This window comes from Dipodomys spectabilis, unplaced genomic scaffold, assembly GCF_019054845.1.
Source record: "Dipodomys spectabilis isolate Male_0828 unplaced genomic scaffold, ASM1905484v1 ptg000118l, whole genome shotgun sequence".
NCBI classification, from domain to species: Eukaryota; Metazoa; Chordata; class Mammalia; order Rodentia; family Heteromyidae; genus Dipodomys; species Dipodomys spectabilis.
In genome coordinates this window covers 6,377,105-6,390,388 of record NW_024870795.1, presented here as the reverse complement: position 1 = coordinate 6,390,388, position 13,284 = coordinate 6,377,105, and the positions used below count along the sequence as shown (strand labels likewise).

The 13,284-nt window shown below is 51.7% G+C and overlaps 1 protein-coding gene across 1 annotated transcript; it reads left to right on the top strand.

Annotated features, from left to right (window-relative positions):
- The first annotated feature begins 2,690 nt into the window (after positions 1 to 2,690).
- Positions 2,691 to 10,360, top strand: Cd164l2 (CD164 molecule like 2). Its single transcript, XM_042688701.1, has 6 exons — positions 2,691 to 2,749; positions 7,029 to 7,204; positions 7,668 to 7,835; positions 7,933 to 8,004; positions 8,534 to 8,578; positions 10,212 to 10,360. The coding sequence occupies exons 1-6, from the start codon at positions 2,730 to 2,732 to the stop codon at positions 10,358 to 10,360; spliced, it is 630 nt and encodes a 209-aa protein (XP_042544635.1). The 5' UTR covers positions 2,691 to 2,729.
- The last annotated feature ends 2,924 nt before the right edge of the window (positions 10,361 to 13,284 follow it).

Sequence of the window (13,284 nt, the reverse complement as noted above, 5' to 3'; positions counted from 1 at the left end):
TAGCTAGGATTATAGGCGTGAGCCACCGGCACCTGGCTTGTGAAGACTGTTTTAGAACCTATTAGAGCCAGGTGCCAATGGCTCACGCCTGTAATCCTAGCTACTCAGGAGACTGAGATCTGAGGATCACAGTTCAAAGCCAGCCCGGGCAGGAAAGTCCGTGAGACTCTTATCTCCAATAAACCACCAGAAAACCGGAAGTGGTGCTGTGGCTCAAGCGGTAGAGCGCTCGCCTTGAGCTGAAGAGCACAGGGACAGCGCCCAAGCCCAGAGTTCAAGCCCCATGACCAACAAAATAAAAATAAAAATAGGGCGGGGAAGGTGGCTCAGTGGTCGAGTGCTTGCCTTGCATGCATGAGGCCCTGGGTTCGATTCCTCAGCACCACATAAGCAGGAAAAAAAGCCGGAATTGGCCCTGTGGCTCAAGTGGTAGCGCACTAACCTTGAGCTGAAGAGCTGAGGGACAGCGCCCAGGCCCAGAGTTCAAGCCCCATGACCAGACCAAAAAATAAAATAAAAATAAAAACAGTATTCACCAACCTTTGTCCTAGATGACGTGTCCTTTCCCCTCACCTTCTTTTCTCTATTATTTTTAGAGCTTTCTATTATTTTTGTAGCATTCCTAAAATTGCATTATTTATCTTTCTTTTCTTTTCCTTCCTTTTTTTCCTTTCTTTCTCTTTCTTTCTTTTCCTTTCTTTCTTTCTCTCTTTCTTTCTTTCTCTCTCTTTCTTTCTTCCTCTCTTTCTTTCCTTCTTTCTTTTGCTATGTATTGTTCCTACACTATAAACTCCATGGAAGCATGGCTGGGTTCTGTTTTCTGCTGTAGAGCAGTCCTGAGCGTGTGTGGGTGCCCCAGAAACACTGCTGGATGATGAAAATGACCAGAGTAGCCAGAAAAAGGAGAAAACTATAGTGGAAGTCACAATATGGCTGGTAGGGATGTCCCAGAGAAGGGACAAGGGCATCGGCACCCCAAGTTTCATGTATCCATTTTCTCCCTCATCTGGAGCTCTGGTCTCAGAAAAGAGTAAAGGGCGTAGGTAGGGAGGTTGGCATGAAAGTAGGGAATGATAGGTTCCTACAGTCTCCTTAGTGCATTGAGCCTCTGGTGGGAACTCTGTCGCTGCAGATCAAGTAACTATACAATCCTTCATCCTGTTTGCCAGTACCAGTGCTGGCCTTGGGATCCCCAACTGTCTTCACTCTTCTCCTGTCCTCTAGCTGTCATGTTGGGGTCTTCTTTACCTCATACAGATCACAATCCTGCAAGTCTGTGTTTGGATTAATTTTTTTAAATAATTTTTTTTGTTGTTTTTTGCTGGTCCTGGGCTTGAACTCAGGGCCTGGGCACTGTCCCTGAGCTGTTTTTGCTCAAGGCTAGCACTCTACCACTTGATTCCCAGTGCTACTTCTGGCTTTTTCTGTTTATGTGGTGCTGAGGAATCGAACCCAGGGCCTCATGCATGCAAGGCAAGTGCTCTACCACTGAGCCACCTTCCCAGCCTTTTCTGGGTTTTGACTTGTTTTGGAGATAAAAGTCTCACGGGTACTTTTCTCCCCAGGCTAACATCAAACCAAGATCCTCAGATCTCAGCCTCCTGAGTAGCTTTGATTATAGGCGTGAGCCACTGACACCTGGCTACCTATTTTTCTTTGCCAGTCATGGGGCTTGAACTCAAGGCCTAGATACTGTCCCTAAGTATTTTTTTTGGGGGGGTGGGGAGGGATAATCATGGGGCTTGAACTCTGAGCCTGGGCGCTGTCCCTCGGCTTTTCAGCTCAAGACCAGCACTCTACCACTTGAGCCACTGTGCCACTTCCGGTTTTCTAGTCGTTTATTGGAGATAGGAGGCTCAGGGACTTTTCTGCCCGGGCTGGCTTTGAACAGCAATCCTCAGATCTCAGCCTCCTGAGTAGCAAGGATTACAGATATGAGACACCAGCACCCAAGTAGATTTTCCCCTAATTTCTATCTTAATTACTGCTGCCATCTGGGGTAAAGGCCATCCACAACCATTTGTTTTTGCTGAAGGAGATGATTAGTCATGAACTTCCTCTCCGCATGGTTATGGTGTCCTTCACAATAGAAGTTACTCCTCTGGCAGCCAGAGAGGAAAAGAGCTCATGGTGTTTCCCTGTGTCAACCCTGAGAAACCTGGGACATGGGAGAGGCTGACAGGCCACAGACTTGCATGCGTGTTCTTTCTCACGCAGTGAAATTACTCATGTTAATAGGAAAACTGAGGACATCATTGCCTATCAGGTCTCTCCTCCCTCCTCATACCTTCTGTCCCTACCTGCCTACTTCCTTCCAATAATGACACACCCTTTAGTCCTTCCCATCTACCAGGTGCTAGAGACAGTATTCCCAAATCTCAGTGAAGAACAGAGAAGCAAGGGGTGTGCCTCAAATCATACAGTAAAGGGGCTGGGGAGGTGGCTGATTCCTCAGCACCACATAAGCAAAAAGAAAAAAGCCAGAAGTGGTGCTGTGGCTCAAGTGGTAGAACGCTAGCCTTGAGTTGAAGAGCTGAGGGACAGCGCCCAGGCCCAGAGTTCAAGCCCCACGACTGGACCAAAAAAAAATCATACAGTAAACAGCAAAACTGCAGTCTGGAGACATATCTATTTGTAACCAAGTGCACAGGACCTTTCACCCTAGCTTGGATGACAGCCTGAAGTTCTCCAGAGTTGACAACACATGCAGTTCCCCAGGTGGCCACCGGATGGCTCACCTCACAGCCAGGTGACATAACCTTACCCCTTTGACTCCACCAATCTGAGGAATTTGGTTCTAAGATCTAAAGGGAGGGGCTTGTGTGTTTGAGAATGTGCATTTGTGTAAGATACAATCTCCATACCTGGTATTGTTACTGCATGTTTTTTGTTTTATTTATTTATTTATTTATTTTACCATTCATTCAGTCAATATTCATTGTTGGCCCCTGGACATGAGATAATCTAGCCAGGCTCCTGCATTTTGAGCAGTTAGTACATACTTACTGAATATTTCCAAGCATTTAGAACATCTATAAAGAGATGTTTAATGTGATATCAATAAGGAGCCCTTGCTGAGTGATAGTGGCTCACTCCTATAATCCTAGCTACTCAGGAGGCTGAGATCTAAGGATGAAGGTTTGGAGCTAGCACAGGTAGGAAAGTCCATGAGACTCCAAATAACCACTAAAGAGCAGGAAGTAGAGCTGCTAGTGGAAACACTAGCCTCGAGCAAAAAAGTTCAGAGACAGCACTTAGGTTTTGAGTTCAAGTCCAACAACCAGCACATACATACACACCCATGACCAGCACACACATTCACGCAGGCACGTGTGCACACATACACACACACACACACACACACACCATACACTTAAGGATCCCTTTAGGGTCTCACAAACCAGGGGAATAGATAGATACATGTACAAATGGTCACATCATGGTACAATATGGCTACGAATGAACATTTACTTCTCCTAAACCCTGAGCTGATAGTTAGCTAGGGAAGAAACTAAATGTGGTTCCTGTCTTTGTGAAGATTACAGCCCAGGAAACAATGGGAAATTAATTATGCACTTGACACATGCTCCAGATGTAATGGCTAGATTGTGATAGTAACCAGGACGTATCTCTGAGGTAGGGAGATCATGGAGCAAGTCACAGGAGAGGCAGAAGAGGTTCAAAACCAGGTCATAGATTGTGCACAGTTCCTGATCAGTGGTAGAGTTTCAAAAGTAGAGATACACGGCTAAACAGAGAGGAGCCCAGTGAGCCTGAGGGGAAGAATGGGCTTGAACTCAAAGATGTGGGCACAGGCAGATCCTGGGGGGGTCGTAGGATGCCACGAGCTGAAGGTGCTGGTGGTTTTAGGCAGATACAATGGCTTATTTTTTCCAAGGATCCCTGTTTCAGGGGTGACTTCAAGGATCAGCCAAGCATATACAGTCAGGGTTGGAGGACCCCTAGGAAACAGAAAACCTAGGATAAAGGAGTGGGTGCTGCTGTTCTCTTCTTAGAGAGTAAGAAGGCAATAAGGAGCGCCCATGATGGCTGGGAATGTGGCTTAGTGGTAGAGTGCTTGCCTAGCATGCATGACGCCCTGGGTTTGATTCCTTAGTACCACATAAATGGAAAAAGCGGAAGTGGCACTATGGCTAAAGGGATAGAGTGTTAGCCTTGAGCAAAAGAAGCTCAGGGACAGTGCCCAGGCCCTGAGTTCAAGTCCCAGGACTGGCTAAAAAGAAAAAAAGAAAAAGGAGAGCCGAGCCTAGGACAAGCTAGGGACTATGAGAACCAGGAGTCCAAGATGCTAACCGGAAGAGGTGTGTCAAGGGCACGGTTTCAGGAGAGCTTCTACCGTTCCTGTGACAGCTGGCTCCGGGCGGAAGCTGGAGGAGCCTGGTAGCGAGGTCAGCAGAGGGAAGATGAGGAAGAGGCTCAGGAGATGGGAAGATGTGGAGTTTGAAGGGTTTTAACTTGAGGGGCTAAGAGAGAGGGGAAACGAGAATGAAACCACGAAGCCCAATGTGGAGGCTGACTGGGGGAATGCTGGGGCTTCTGAGTGGAAAGGGAACAGGCTGTTCCAGAGGATCCCCAGAAAGCACAGAAGAGGGGAGAGTGTTCTCTAGCTTCCTTGCATTCTGGCTTCACAGCCTGGCCTGCTGTATTATATCTGTCCCCCTGAGTAGCCTGCAAATTGAGGACAATCCCGCTTATGCCTAAAGGGTAGGTGTAGATCTTAGACAAGAAGCTCTTGGGGCTGGGAAGGTGGCTCAGTGGTAGAGCACTTGCCTTGCATGCATGAGGCCCTGGGTTCCATTCCTCAGCACCACATAAGCAAAAAGAAAAAAGCCGGAAGTGGCGCTGTGGCTCAAGTGGTAGAGCGCTAGCCTTGAGCTGAAGAGCTGAGGGACAGCGCCCAGGCCCAGATTTCAGGCCCCACGACTGGACCCAAAAAATAAAAAAGAAGAAGCTCTTGCCAGGCACCGGTAGCTCACACCTGTAGTCATAGCTACTCAGGAGGCTGAGATCTGAGGATCGCGGTTCAAAGCCAGCCCGGGCAGGAAAGACCATGAGACTCATATCTCCAATAAACCATTAGAAAACTGGAAGTGGCACTGTAGCTCAAGTGGTAGAGTGCTCACTTTGAGCTAAAGAGCTGAGGGACAGCGCCCAGGCCCAGAGTTCAAGCCCCATGACTGACCAAAAAAAAAAAAAAAAGAAGCTCTTCAGAGAATATACATTCTTCTAGCAGTGAGGGCTCACTCATGGCCCTGTTACTAGTTATAGGTGTGGTGGCTGCGGAGCCAGGACTGTCTTGGAGTTGGAGATTACAGACTTGATGGCTTTTATTTATTTATTTTTATTTATTTTTACCAGTCTTCGGATTTGAACTCAGGGCCTGGGTACTGTCCCTGAGCTTTGGTGTTCAAGGCTAGCACTCTACCACTTGAGCCACTTCTGGCTTTTTCTGTTTATATGGTACTGAGGAATTGAACACAGGACTTCATGCATGCTAGGCAAGCACTCTACCACTAAGCCACATTTCCAGTTTGTTTGTTTGTTTGTTTATTGTATATTAATACCGAGCTTGAACTCATGGCTTTCTTGCTTGTCTTTTTTGCTCAGGGAAAGTGCTCTACCACTTGAAACATATCTCCACTTCTGGCTTTTTGCTGATACATTGGAGAAAAGAGTCTCACTGACTTTTCTGCCCAGGCTGGCTTCTGACTATGATCTTCAGATGTCAACCTCCTGAGTACTAGGATTACAGGTGTGAGCTACCCACCAGTGCCCAGTTTAGTAGTTTTATTGGTTTTTTTTTTTTTCAGTCATGGGGTTTGAACTCAGGGCCTGGACCCTGTCCTTGAGCTTTGTCACTTAAGGCTAGTGCTGTACTGCTTTGAGCCACAGCTCCACTTCCAAATTCCTGGTAGTTAATTGGAGATAAGAGTTTCTGTAACTTTCCTGCTTAGTAGCTTTTAAATGGGAACTGATAGCAGACGCCTGCCAAGATACTCCTGGAAGTGTGTAGAATAGGACTCAGGACTGGACTGAGTCACTACTGATTGAAAGGGGGATATGAGCAGGAAGAGGGAGGAGGAGGGGGTGGGGGAGGGAGAAGGGAATGGGAAGGAGGCGATGGAAGTTGCCTATAAGGGACCTGAGAAGTGGCTGAAGATGTAGGAAAAGAACTTACTGAGGGCTGGGAAGGTGTCTCAGTGGTAGAGAGCTTGCCTTGTATTCCTGAGGCCCTGGGTTCGAGTCCTCAGCACCACATAAGCAAAAAGAAAAAAGCCGGAAGTGGCGCTGTGGCTCAAGTGGTAGAGCACTAGCCTTGAGCTGAAGAGCTGAGGGACAGCACCCAGGCCCAGAGTTCAGGCCCCACAACCGGACCAAAAACAAAAACAAAAAAAAACAAGAACAAAAAAAAAGGACTTACTGAAGCTGGTGCTGGGTGGGACAGAGAGTGGCCATGGAGATGACCCTGGAAAGGCCCATGGACCTGGAAATGGCGAGCGTGCCCCACGACTTGGTCAGGTGGTAAGCTGAGGGGAAGGGAGGAGGTGTTAGGGGTGAAGAACTAGCTGTGGGCGCGGGTGGCCAGAGGCCCGGGCTTCGAGGCGGCTGGCCCAGCCTTCACAGGGCCTGCTGGGAAAGGTTCATCCCACAAGGCCTGTCCTGAGCCCGGCCTTGAAGTGGATTTCCATCTAATTCAGGTTTTTGCCCAATAACCTTGGACTAGTCACTCACCTTTCCTAAGCCTCGGTTCCTTCACCTGTGAAGCAGGAATGAAAACAGCCTCCGCTTAACCCTTTTAATGAAGCTGCCCAAGAGGCCACTCAGGGTCTGGGCGGCGCCGAGCTCGGGACCACGCCCCTTTGTCCAAGCCACGCCCAAACAACCGAACACAACCACGCCCCTATTCGGACCCGCCTCCACGGAACCGCCCCGCGCGCCGGCCACGCCCCGCGTAGGCCACGCCCCTTGCCACCACGCCCCTACCTGAACGCGCCCTGGTTGCCCAGGTCTCCCTTTCACAAGCTCCGGGGAGCGAGTCCAGAAGGGCCTCGCCACACCAGCTGTCCGCCGACCCCCCATCCCCGTCCCCGCGCCATGGCCACGCCGGGACCCCGAGCCTTGCGGGCTGCGCTGTGCGGCGGCTGTTGCTGCCTCCTCCTGTGTGCCCAGCTCGCTGTGGCTGGTAAGACCAGGCAGGTCTGATGAGCGGGCCAGGCAGGGGCCCGGGGAGCTTGCCCCTCACTCAGCCCCAGCCCCCCGGCGCCGTCGGGGCTTGCGGGAGAGCGAGGAAGCGTTCCCCACACGGGCGGGGCTCCAGGGGTGGGAGAAGGGGGCGCCAGCCGTGTGGAGCCCCAAGCGCACTGCGTGGTCTCCAGGTGAGGGCGGGGGGCGCGTAGGAGCTTCAGGTGTTTCTGGCAGGCAGAGCCCCACACAGACTGGGGAACTTCGGGTGCGTGCAAAGGAAGGGGATCCGGAGGGGGGGAGGGAGGCTAGGCGAGTGTAACCCCGAGTTGGTGCAAGTTCCAGATGTGTGCAAAGGGTGAGATTCCCTCTAAGGGTGAGGGTCTGGAGTGGGGGAAGGGGGGCCGCGGCTTGGCCACCTGGACCGGTTCTCTGGTTCTCTTCCGGCTCCCGCCCACTCCCAGGTAAAGGAGCTCAAGGCTTTGGGCGGGCAGCCCTGATCCGCCTGAACATCTGGCCAGCTGACCAAGGAGGCTGCGCCAAGCTGGAGGCCTGTGAGCGCTGTGTGGAGGGGGGCAGAGCACACAACCTCTCCCGCTGCGTCTGGCAGCACTGTCAGCCAGAAGAGCCAGGTACAGAACGGGGTCCCCCCCAAGTCCAGCCGCCCCCAGTTCTCAACCACAGAACCTTCCTCTCCCTAAAAGTCTGACCTGTACCTTCTTCCACCAGGACACTGTGTGGCCCAGGCTGAGATGACCAAGGAGGGTTGCTCTGTCTACAACCACTCAGAGTCATGTCCAGGTAAGGAAGTTCCCACCCAACTAAGCCAACTTGCCCACAGAGCGCTGAGGTTTCCCCAGCCACAGCCTGCTTCCAAGAGAAACCAGCTTCTCTGGAAAGTGGATTGTGGATTGTACCCACACTTGGGTACAGTTTCAATTCTGCCTTTAGCTCCCAAAGAAGTCTCCCTTCCCCTCTCGGGCAGTTTCCTCATCTGTAACTTGGTCCAGTTGTGCAGAGGGGTGCAGGCATTAGCACTTTCTCTAATGCACAGCTTGGAAGGGAAGAGAGACTTCCTGGAGGAAGTGGCATCAAGATGGGCCTGTAGGCAGAGAGGGAGAAAGCTCAGTTGGGGGGGGGGATAATCTGGGGGGGGGAGATCTGGGGGGGATCTGGGGGGGGATCTGGGGGGGGGAGGGGCTAAGGCTTAAAAGTATGTTGGGTATTGGGAGCTGGACAGGATCTGATCTGAGTCAGAACCCAAGCTGCTGGCCCAGGGCTTGGGTCTTGGGTGGGAGGACTGTGTTACCATGATGTCTTGTCTTCTCAGCTGCCCACCATCACCCCACCTATGAACCGAAGACAATCACAACAGGTAGGTACTGCCTGGGAGGTGGGTGGAACACAAGTGGTGTAGTCAAGGACAGAGTGAAGTCAGGCACTGTCACGCTCCCTGATCAGCCCTCCAAGTGCTCCACATCAGTCCACATCTGTAAGATGAGTTAGGCAACATCTGCCCCACAGAGCTGTGGCAAACATTTTATGGGACTGAGTAAGACCTGCTTGCTTCAATGTCTGGACACACTGGAAGTGAATCAGAAATGGCAGCTCCCATCCCTTCCCCAGCACCAGTTCTAGCCAGAGTGACCTCTGGGAACCTGTCCTTGAAGCTGGGCGGGAGAAGTGGGCTCCATTATTCCACGAGATGTCCTGGATGCCTACATGCTGCAACCTGAGGGTCCATAGGGCAGATGTTTAGCAGAGCAAGGGCCAGAGCTCCACCCTGTGCTTCCCATTGCCCCTCAGGACCTGGAGGTCACCAGACTTGGTCAGCATGGCTGAAAAGGCTCTTGGTTAATTAAAGCCAGAAACTGATCTCAGAGGCTGAATTATTGATGGCTCAGCTCCCTTGGCTCGAGCCCCAGATCTGCCGTATGCAGTTCATTTCTTCTCTTTCTTCTCTTCCCTGCATCCTCCTTTAGGGCTCCCTGAGCTGCAGGTAGACCAGGCTTTCCCCTTCATAGGCTCAGACCCCCTTATGCCACCCATAGTCCCTGGGCAGTGGACCCCATTCCCATCCCATTCCCTGTCCACTGTCCCAGAATCATCTAATACCTACCAGAGTTGCCCTGCTCTGGGCACCTGGCCCAGGACCTGAAATTGAATCCCTGATAGGAGTTAATGGTAACATGGCACATCTGGGAGCCATCCAGGCCTAGATTGGCAACTACACATCCCTAAGGTTGTACCCTTGCAGGGACAGAGGGAAGGGTTAAGGGGGGCCTGGGAGTCCAGCTCTGTCCTACTGAGGAGGTGGCTTGCCAGGTCTTTGCCATCTGCTAGTCTCCACCTCCATTCAGTGGGTGTTGGCTCTGAGGCCTCCACCTTCCCCCTCTGCTCCTCCTCCTCAGAGTAAGAACTCCAGGCTTAAGAGGCTTGGGAAGGGACCACATCATCTCAATTGGCGTTGGAGCTCTGAGACCCTTTGGCTGACAGAAGGTCTGGGTGCCTGCATTGTGGGTCCACCCTTACTCTATTGGACTAATGACAGGCAGATGGGCCGGAGGAGAGCTTCGTTGCTATCTGGTCCCACTCAGCCTATGGGACCCATGTGACTAGGAGACTCAGAGTACGTGTGCATGCCACTGAGCCATGGAGCAGTTCAGGAGCAGGGCCAGGACTGGCCAAGGCCCACCTCTCCAGCCCCATCCCTTCCACCAGCCGCTGTCCCTTAGCTTTTCTGCTCAAGGCTGACATTCTTTCACTTGAGCCACAACTCCTCTTCTGGCCTTTTACTCGTTCATTGGAAATCAGAGTCTCATGAACTTCCCTGCTCACTGCTCAGACTGGCTTCAAACCTTGATACTCAGATCTCAGCCTCCTGAGTAGCTGATCTGGATTTCTAAGCCTAGTAGTCTAGGTCCCATGGTGAGGGTTGGCACTTCTACGCTTCCTGGGATCCTGGATCCCTCTGGCCTGCTGTGACCTCTGCCCTCCCCTCACCCTAGGCAGCCCGGCAGTCCCTGAAGATCATGGCCCTGGCTTTGACGGGGCCAGCTTCATTGGGGGTGCGGTGCTGGTGCTGAGCCTGCAGGCAGTGGCCTTCTTCGTGGTACGCTTCCTCAAGGCCAAGGACAGCACTTACCAGACACTGTGAGTACCTGGCGAGCAGGTGGGAGGGGGCCAGCTCCCTTCCTGACTCCCTCCTCACCAGGGAACTACCTTTCCTGGGCCCAAGAAAGGGATAATGACTTTCTCCCAGCATCCCCTGCGTGAGCCACACCCCTTTCTTTCTCCTCCAGTTCAGACTGTCTCTGCCAGATGTTAGCTGGGATCAGGACTCAGCCCTGGCCCCAGTGTCTGGGAGTCCAGCTGAGCCCCCTGTGTCTTTGTTCCCTCATGCTGCCAGCAGGGAGGAGAACCAGTAGGTGGCAGCCCCAGCGGGTCCTCAAGCCACAGCCTGGGGCTGAGTGTACAGTGTGCTTTCCTCCGAGGAGGGAGGGTGTGTGAAGCCTCAAGCGTTCTGTGTGTCGTGAGATGGGGGGCATAGCTGGCATTGAAGTGTTTGCTTTTCTAGCTGCACCTGCTCTCTGCCTGAGGAGGCGCCTCCCTAAATGTCTTCTCTGTCTGGCCTCCACAGAATCTGACCCTCGTGGGTCTGGATGCCACCCTAAAGGACACCAAGGCTGCTCTCTTTGGCTGCCTTGTGGGCACTGGGGTGGGAAAAACTTTGGCCACCAGTGTCTGGCCTCTGCGGGCATCAGGCACAGAACAGGCCCAGTGCTAGTGCCTTGACATCCCCTCCAGTCCTGGGCCAGACACCTGCAGCTGAGAACACCCCCTACCACCTCGTGTCTCCTCTGTTGTCTCTTCTGGACATCCAGACTGGTACCTGGGGGCCGTGCTGCCTCTTCCCACCAACCCAGCCTGGACAGGCTGCCCCCAAATAAACAGTCTGTTTCCATTCTGTGCTTCCTGTCCGGTGTCTCAGGCTGTATGTGGGTGGGGGAGGGGATGGCCACAGCCCTGTCCTTGGCAGAAATTCTTCCCAACACTGTAGTTGTCTCCCTTCAAGATATTTGCAAGCCAAGTGCAGCAGTTCACGCTTGTAATCTCAGCCTTTGAGAACCTGAAGTAGACCGAATGATTGAGCGTTGAAGCCAGCCAGGGCTATACAGCAAGACTTTGTCTACAAAGGAAATAAAAACAGGGCCAAGAACATGGCTCGGCAGTACAGTGCCTACCTAGCAAGCACAAAGCTCTGAGTTCAAACCCCACTGCCATAAAACAAAAGCAACAAGGTGGAGGAGGCTGTTTCTCTCCACGTCGTTCTGTGAGCTCCCCTCCTTGCAGGTCACATGCACCCTGTGACTTGTCCAGATGGTCGTCATTGATTTGCCCAGGTAACTACCAATGGCTGGTGGCATCATTTCCGTGTTGACGCTCATAAACAGCCATGGCAAACAGGCTCACCGGCAGACTTTGGCACACACGTGAAGGCTTTGGGAAGGACAGATTCCCAGGGTCTCAGGGGAATCTCAGGGATCCAGGCAGGGGTGAAGAAACATTTTTTCTGCCATTTGGATATTTAGCGCATCATTCCTGGACCATCCCAAATTATCCACACAGACAGGTGGCTAAAGGCAGCCAACAAGAAGCGTAGGAGAAATGTACATGACTGTGCTATCGTATACCAAATGATTTGTCCCTTAGCCTTTTCTCTCTATATGGCCCGTAGGCTGGATGTTTAGCTTAGCAGGTACCTCAGTCCTGTTCACTCACTAGGCCTAGCATAGGAAGGTTTATTGAATGAAAAAGAGCTCACACCCAGGCTGGGAATGTGGCTTAGTGATAGAGTGCTTGCCTAGTATGCATGACACCTTGGGTTTGATTCCTCAGTACCACCTACACAGAAAAAGCCAGAACTACTGGGTGTTGGTGGCTCATGCTTGTAATCCTAGCCACTCAAGAGGCTGAGATCTGAGGATCACGGTTCAAAGCCAGTCCACACAGGAATGTCTGTGAGACTCTTATCTCCAGTGAACCACCAGAAACCAGAAGTGGCACAGTGGCTCAAGTGATAGAGTGCTAGCCTTGAGCTGAAGAGCTGAGGGACAGCGCCCAGGCCCAGAGTTCAAGCCCCACGACTGCCAAAAAAAAAAAAAAAGAAAGAAAAGGAAGGAAGGAAGAAAGAAAGAAAAAGAAAAGAAAGAAGAAAAAAAAAAGAAAAAGAAGTGGCATTGTGACTCAAGTGGTAAAAGTGATAGCCTTGCACAAAAGCACCTCAGGAACAGTGCTTAGGCCCTGAGTTCAAGCCCCAGGACTGGCAAGAGAGAGAGAGAGAGAGAGATCTCATACCTTTCCTCTCTTCCCCTATCTCCTGATGTTCTGCTCATGCTCAGTTCTGACCTCACAAACAGACCATGGCTGCCTGGGAGCACCCCCGCCCCGCACCCCAATGGGCCACCTACTTGATTGTTCTGAAGCCCTGAGATTCAAGCCTGTCAGCTTCCTCCCTTCCCACAGAGGGATGCAGGATGCATGGTGCTTAGGGAAAAGCTCTGGGCATGTAAGTGCCAGAGAGCAAAATCGTGTCCCGTGTCCTGTCTCTGGGCTCCAGGAGTTCTCCTTTATTCATATATTGGCGCTACTGGATGGAACCCTGGGCCTCACATGGCCAAGTGCCACCGTACAATCAGACTTCACCCCTAGCCACTTCACAAATGTTTTGCACATTTGTTGTTGGTGGTGGTGGTACTGGGGAGTGAACTCAGGGCTTCCTGCTAGCTAGACAAGAACTCTACTACTTAATAAACTGATGCTTATTAGGCACCTACTCTGCAAGGTCTATAGCCCATGGCCAGTTATAACAGGGCACATAAGGGTCAGAGGTAATGTACAAACCACTCAAGGTGACATTAGTGAGGTAGGAGTACTATAAATGACACCAGTGGTCACTATTATTTTGCTTGCATTGGTACTGTGGTCCTGATCTCAGGGCCTGGCTACGCTGTCCCTTGGCTTTTTCTCTCAAGCCTGGCATTCTACCATTTGAGCTACTGCTTCACTTCCAGCTTTTTG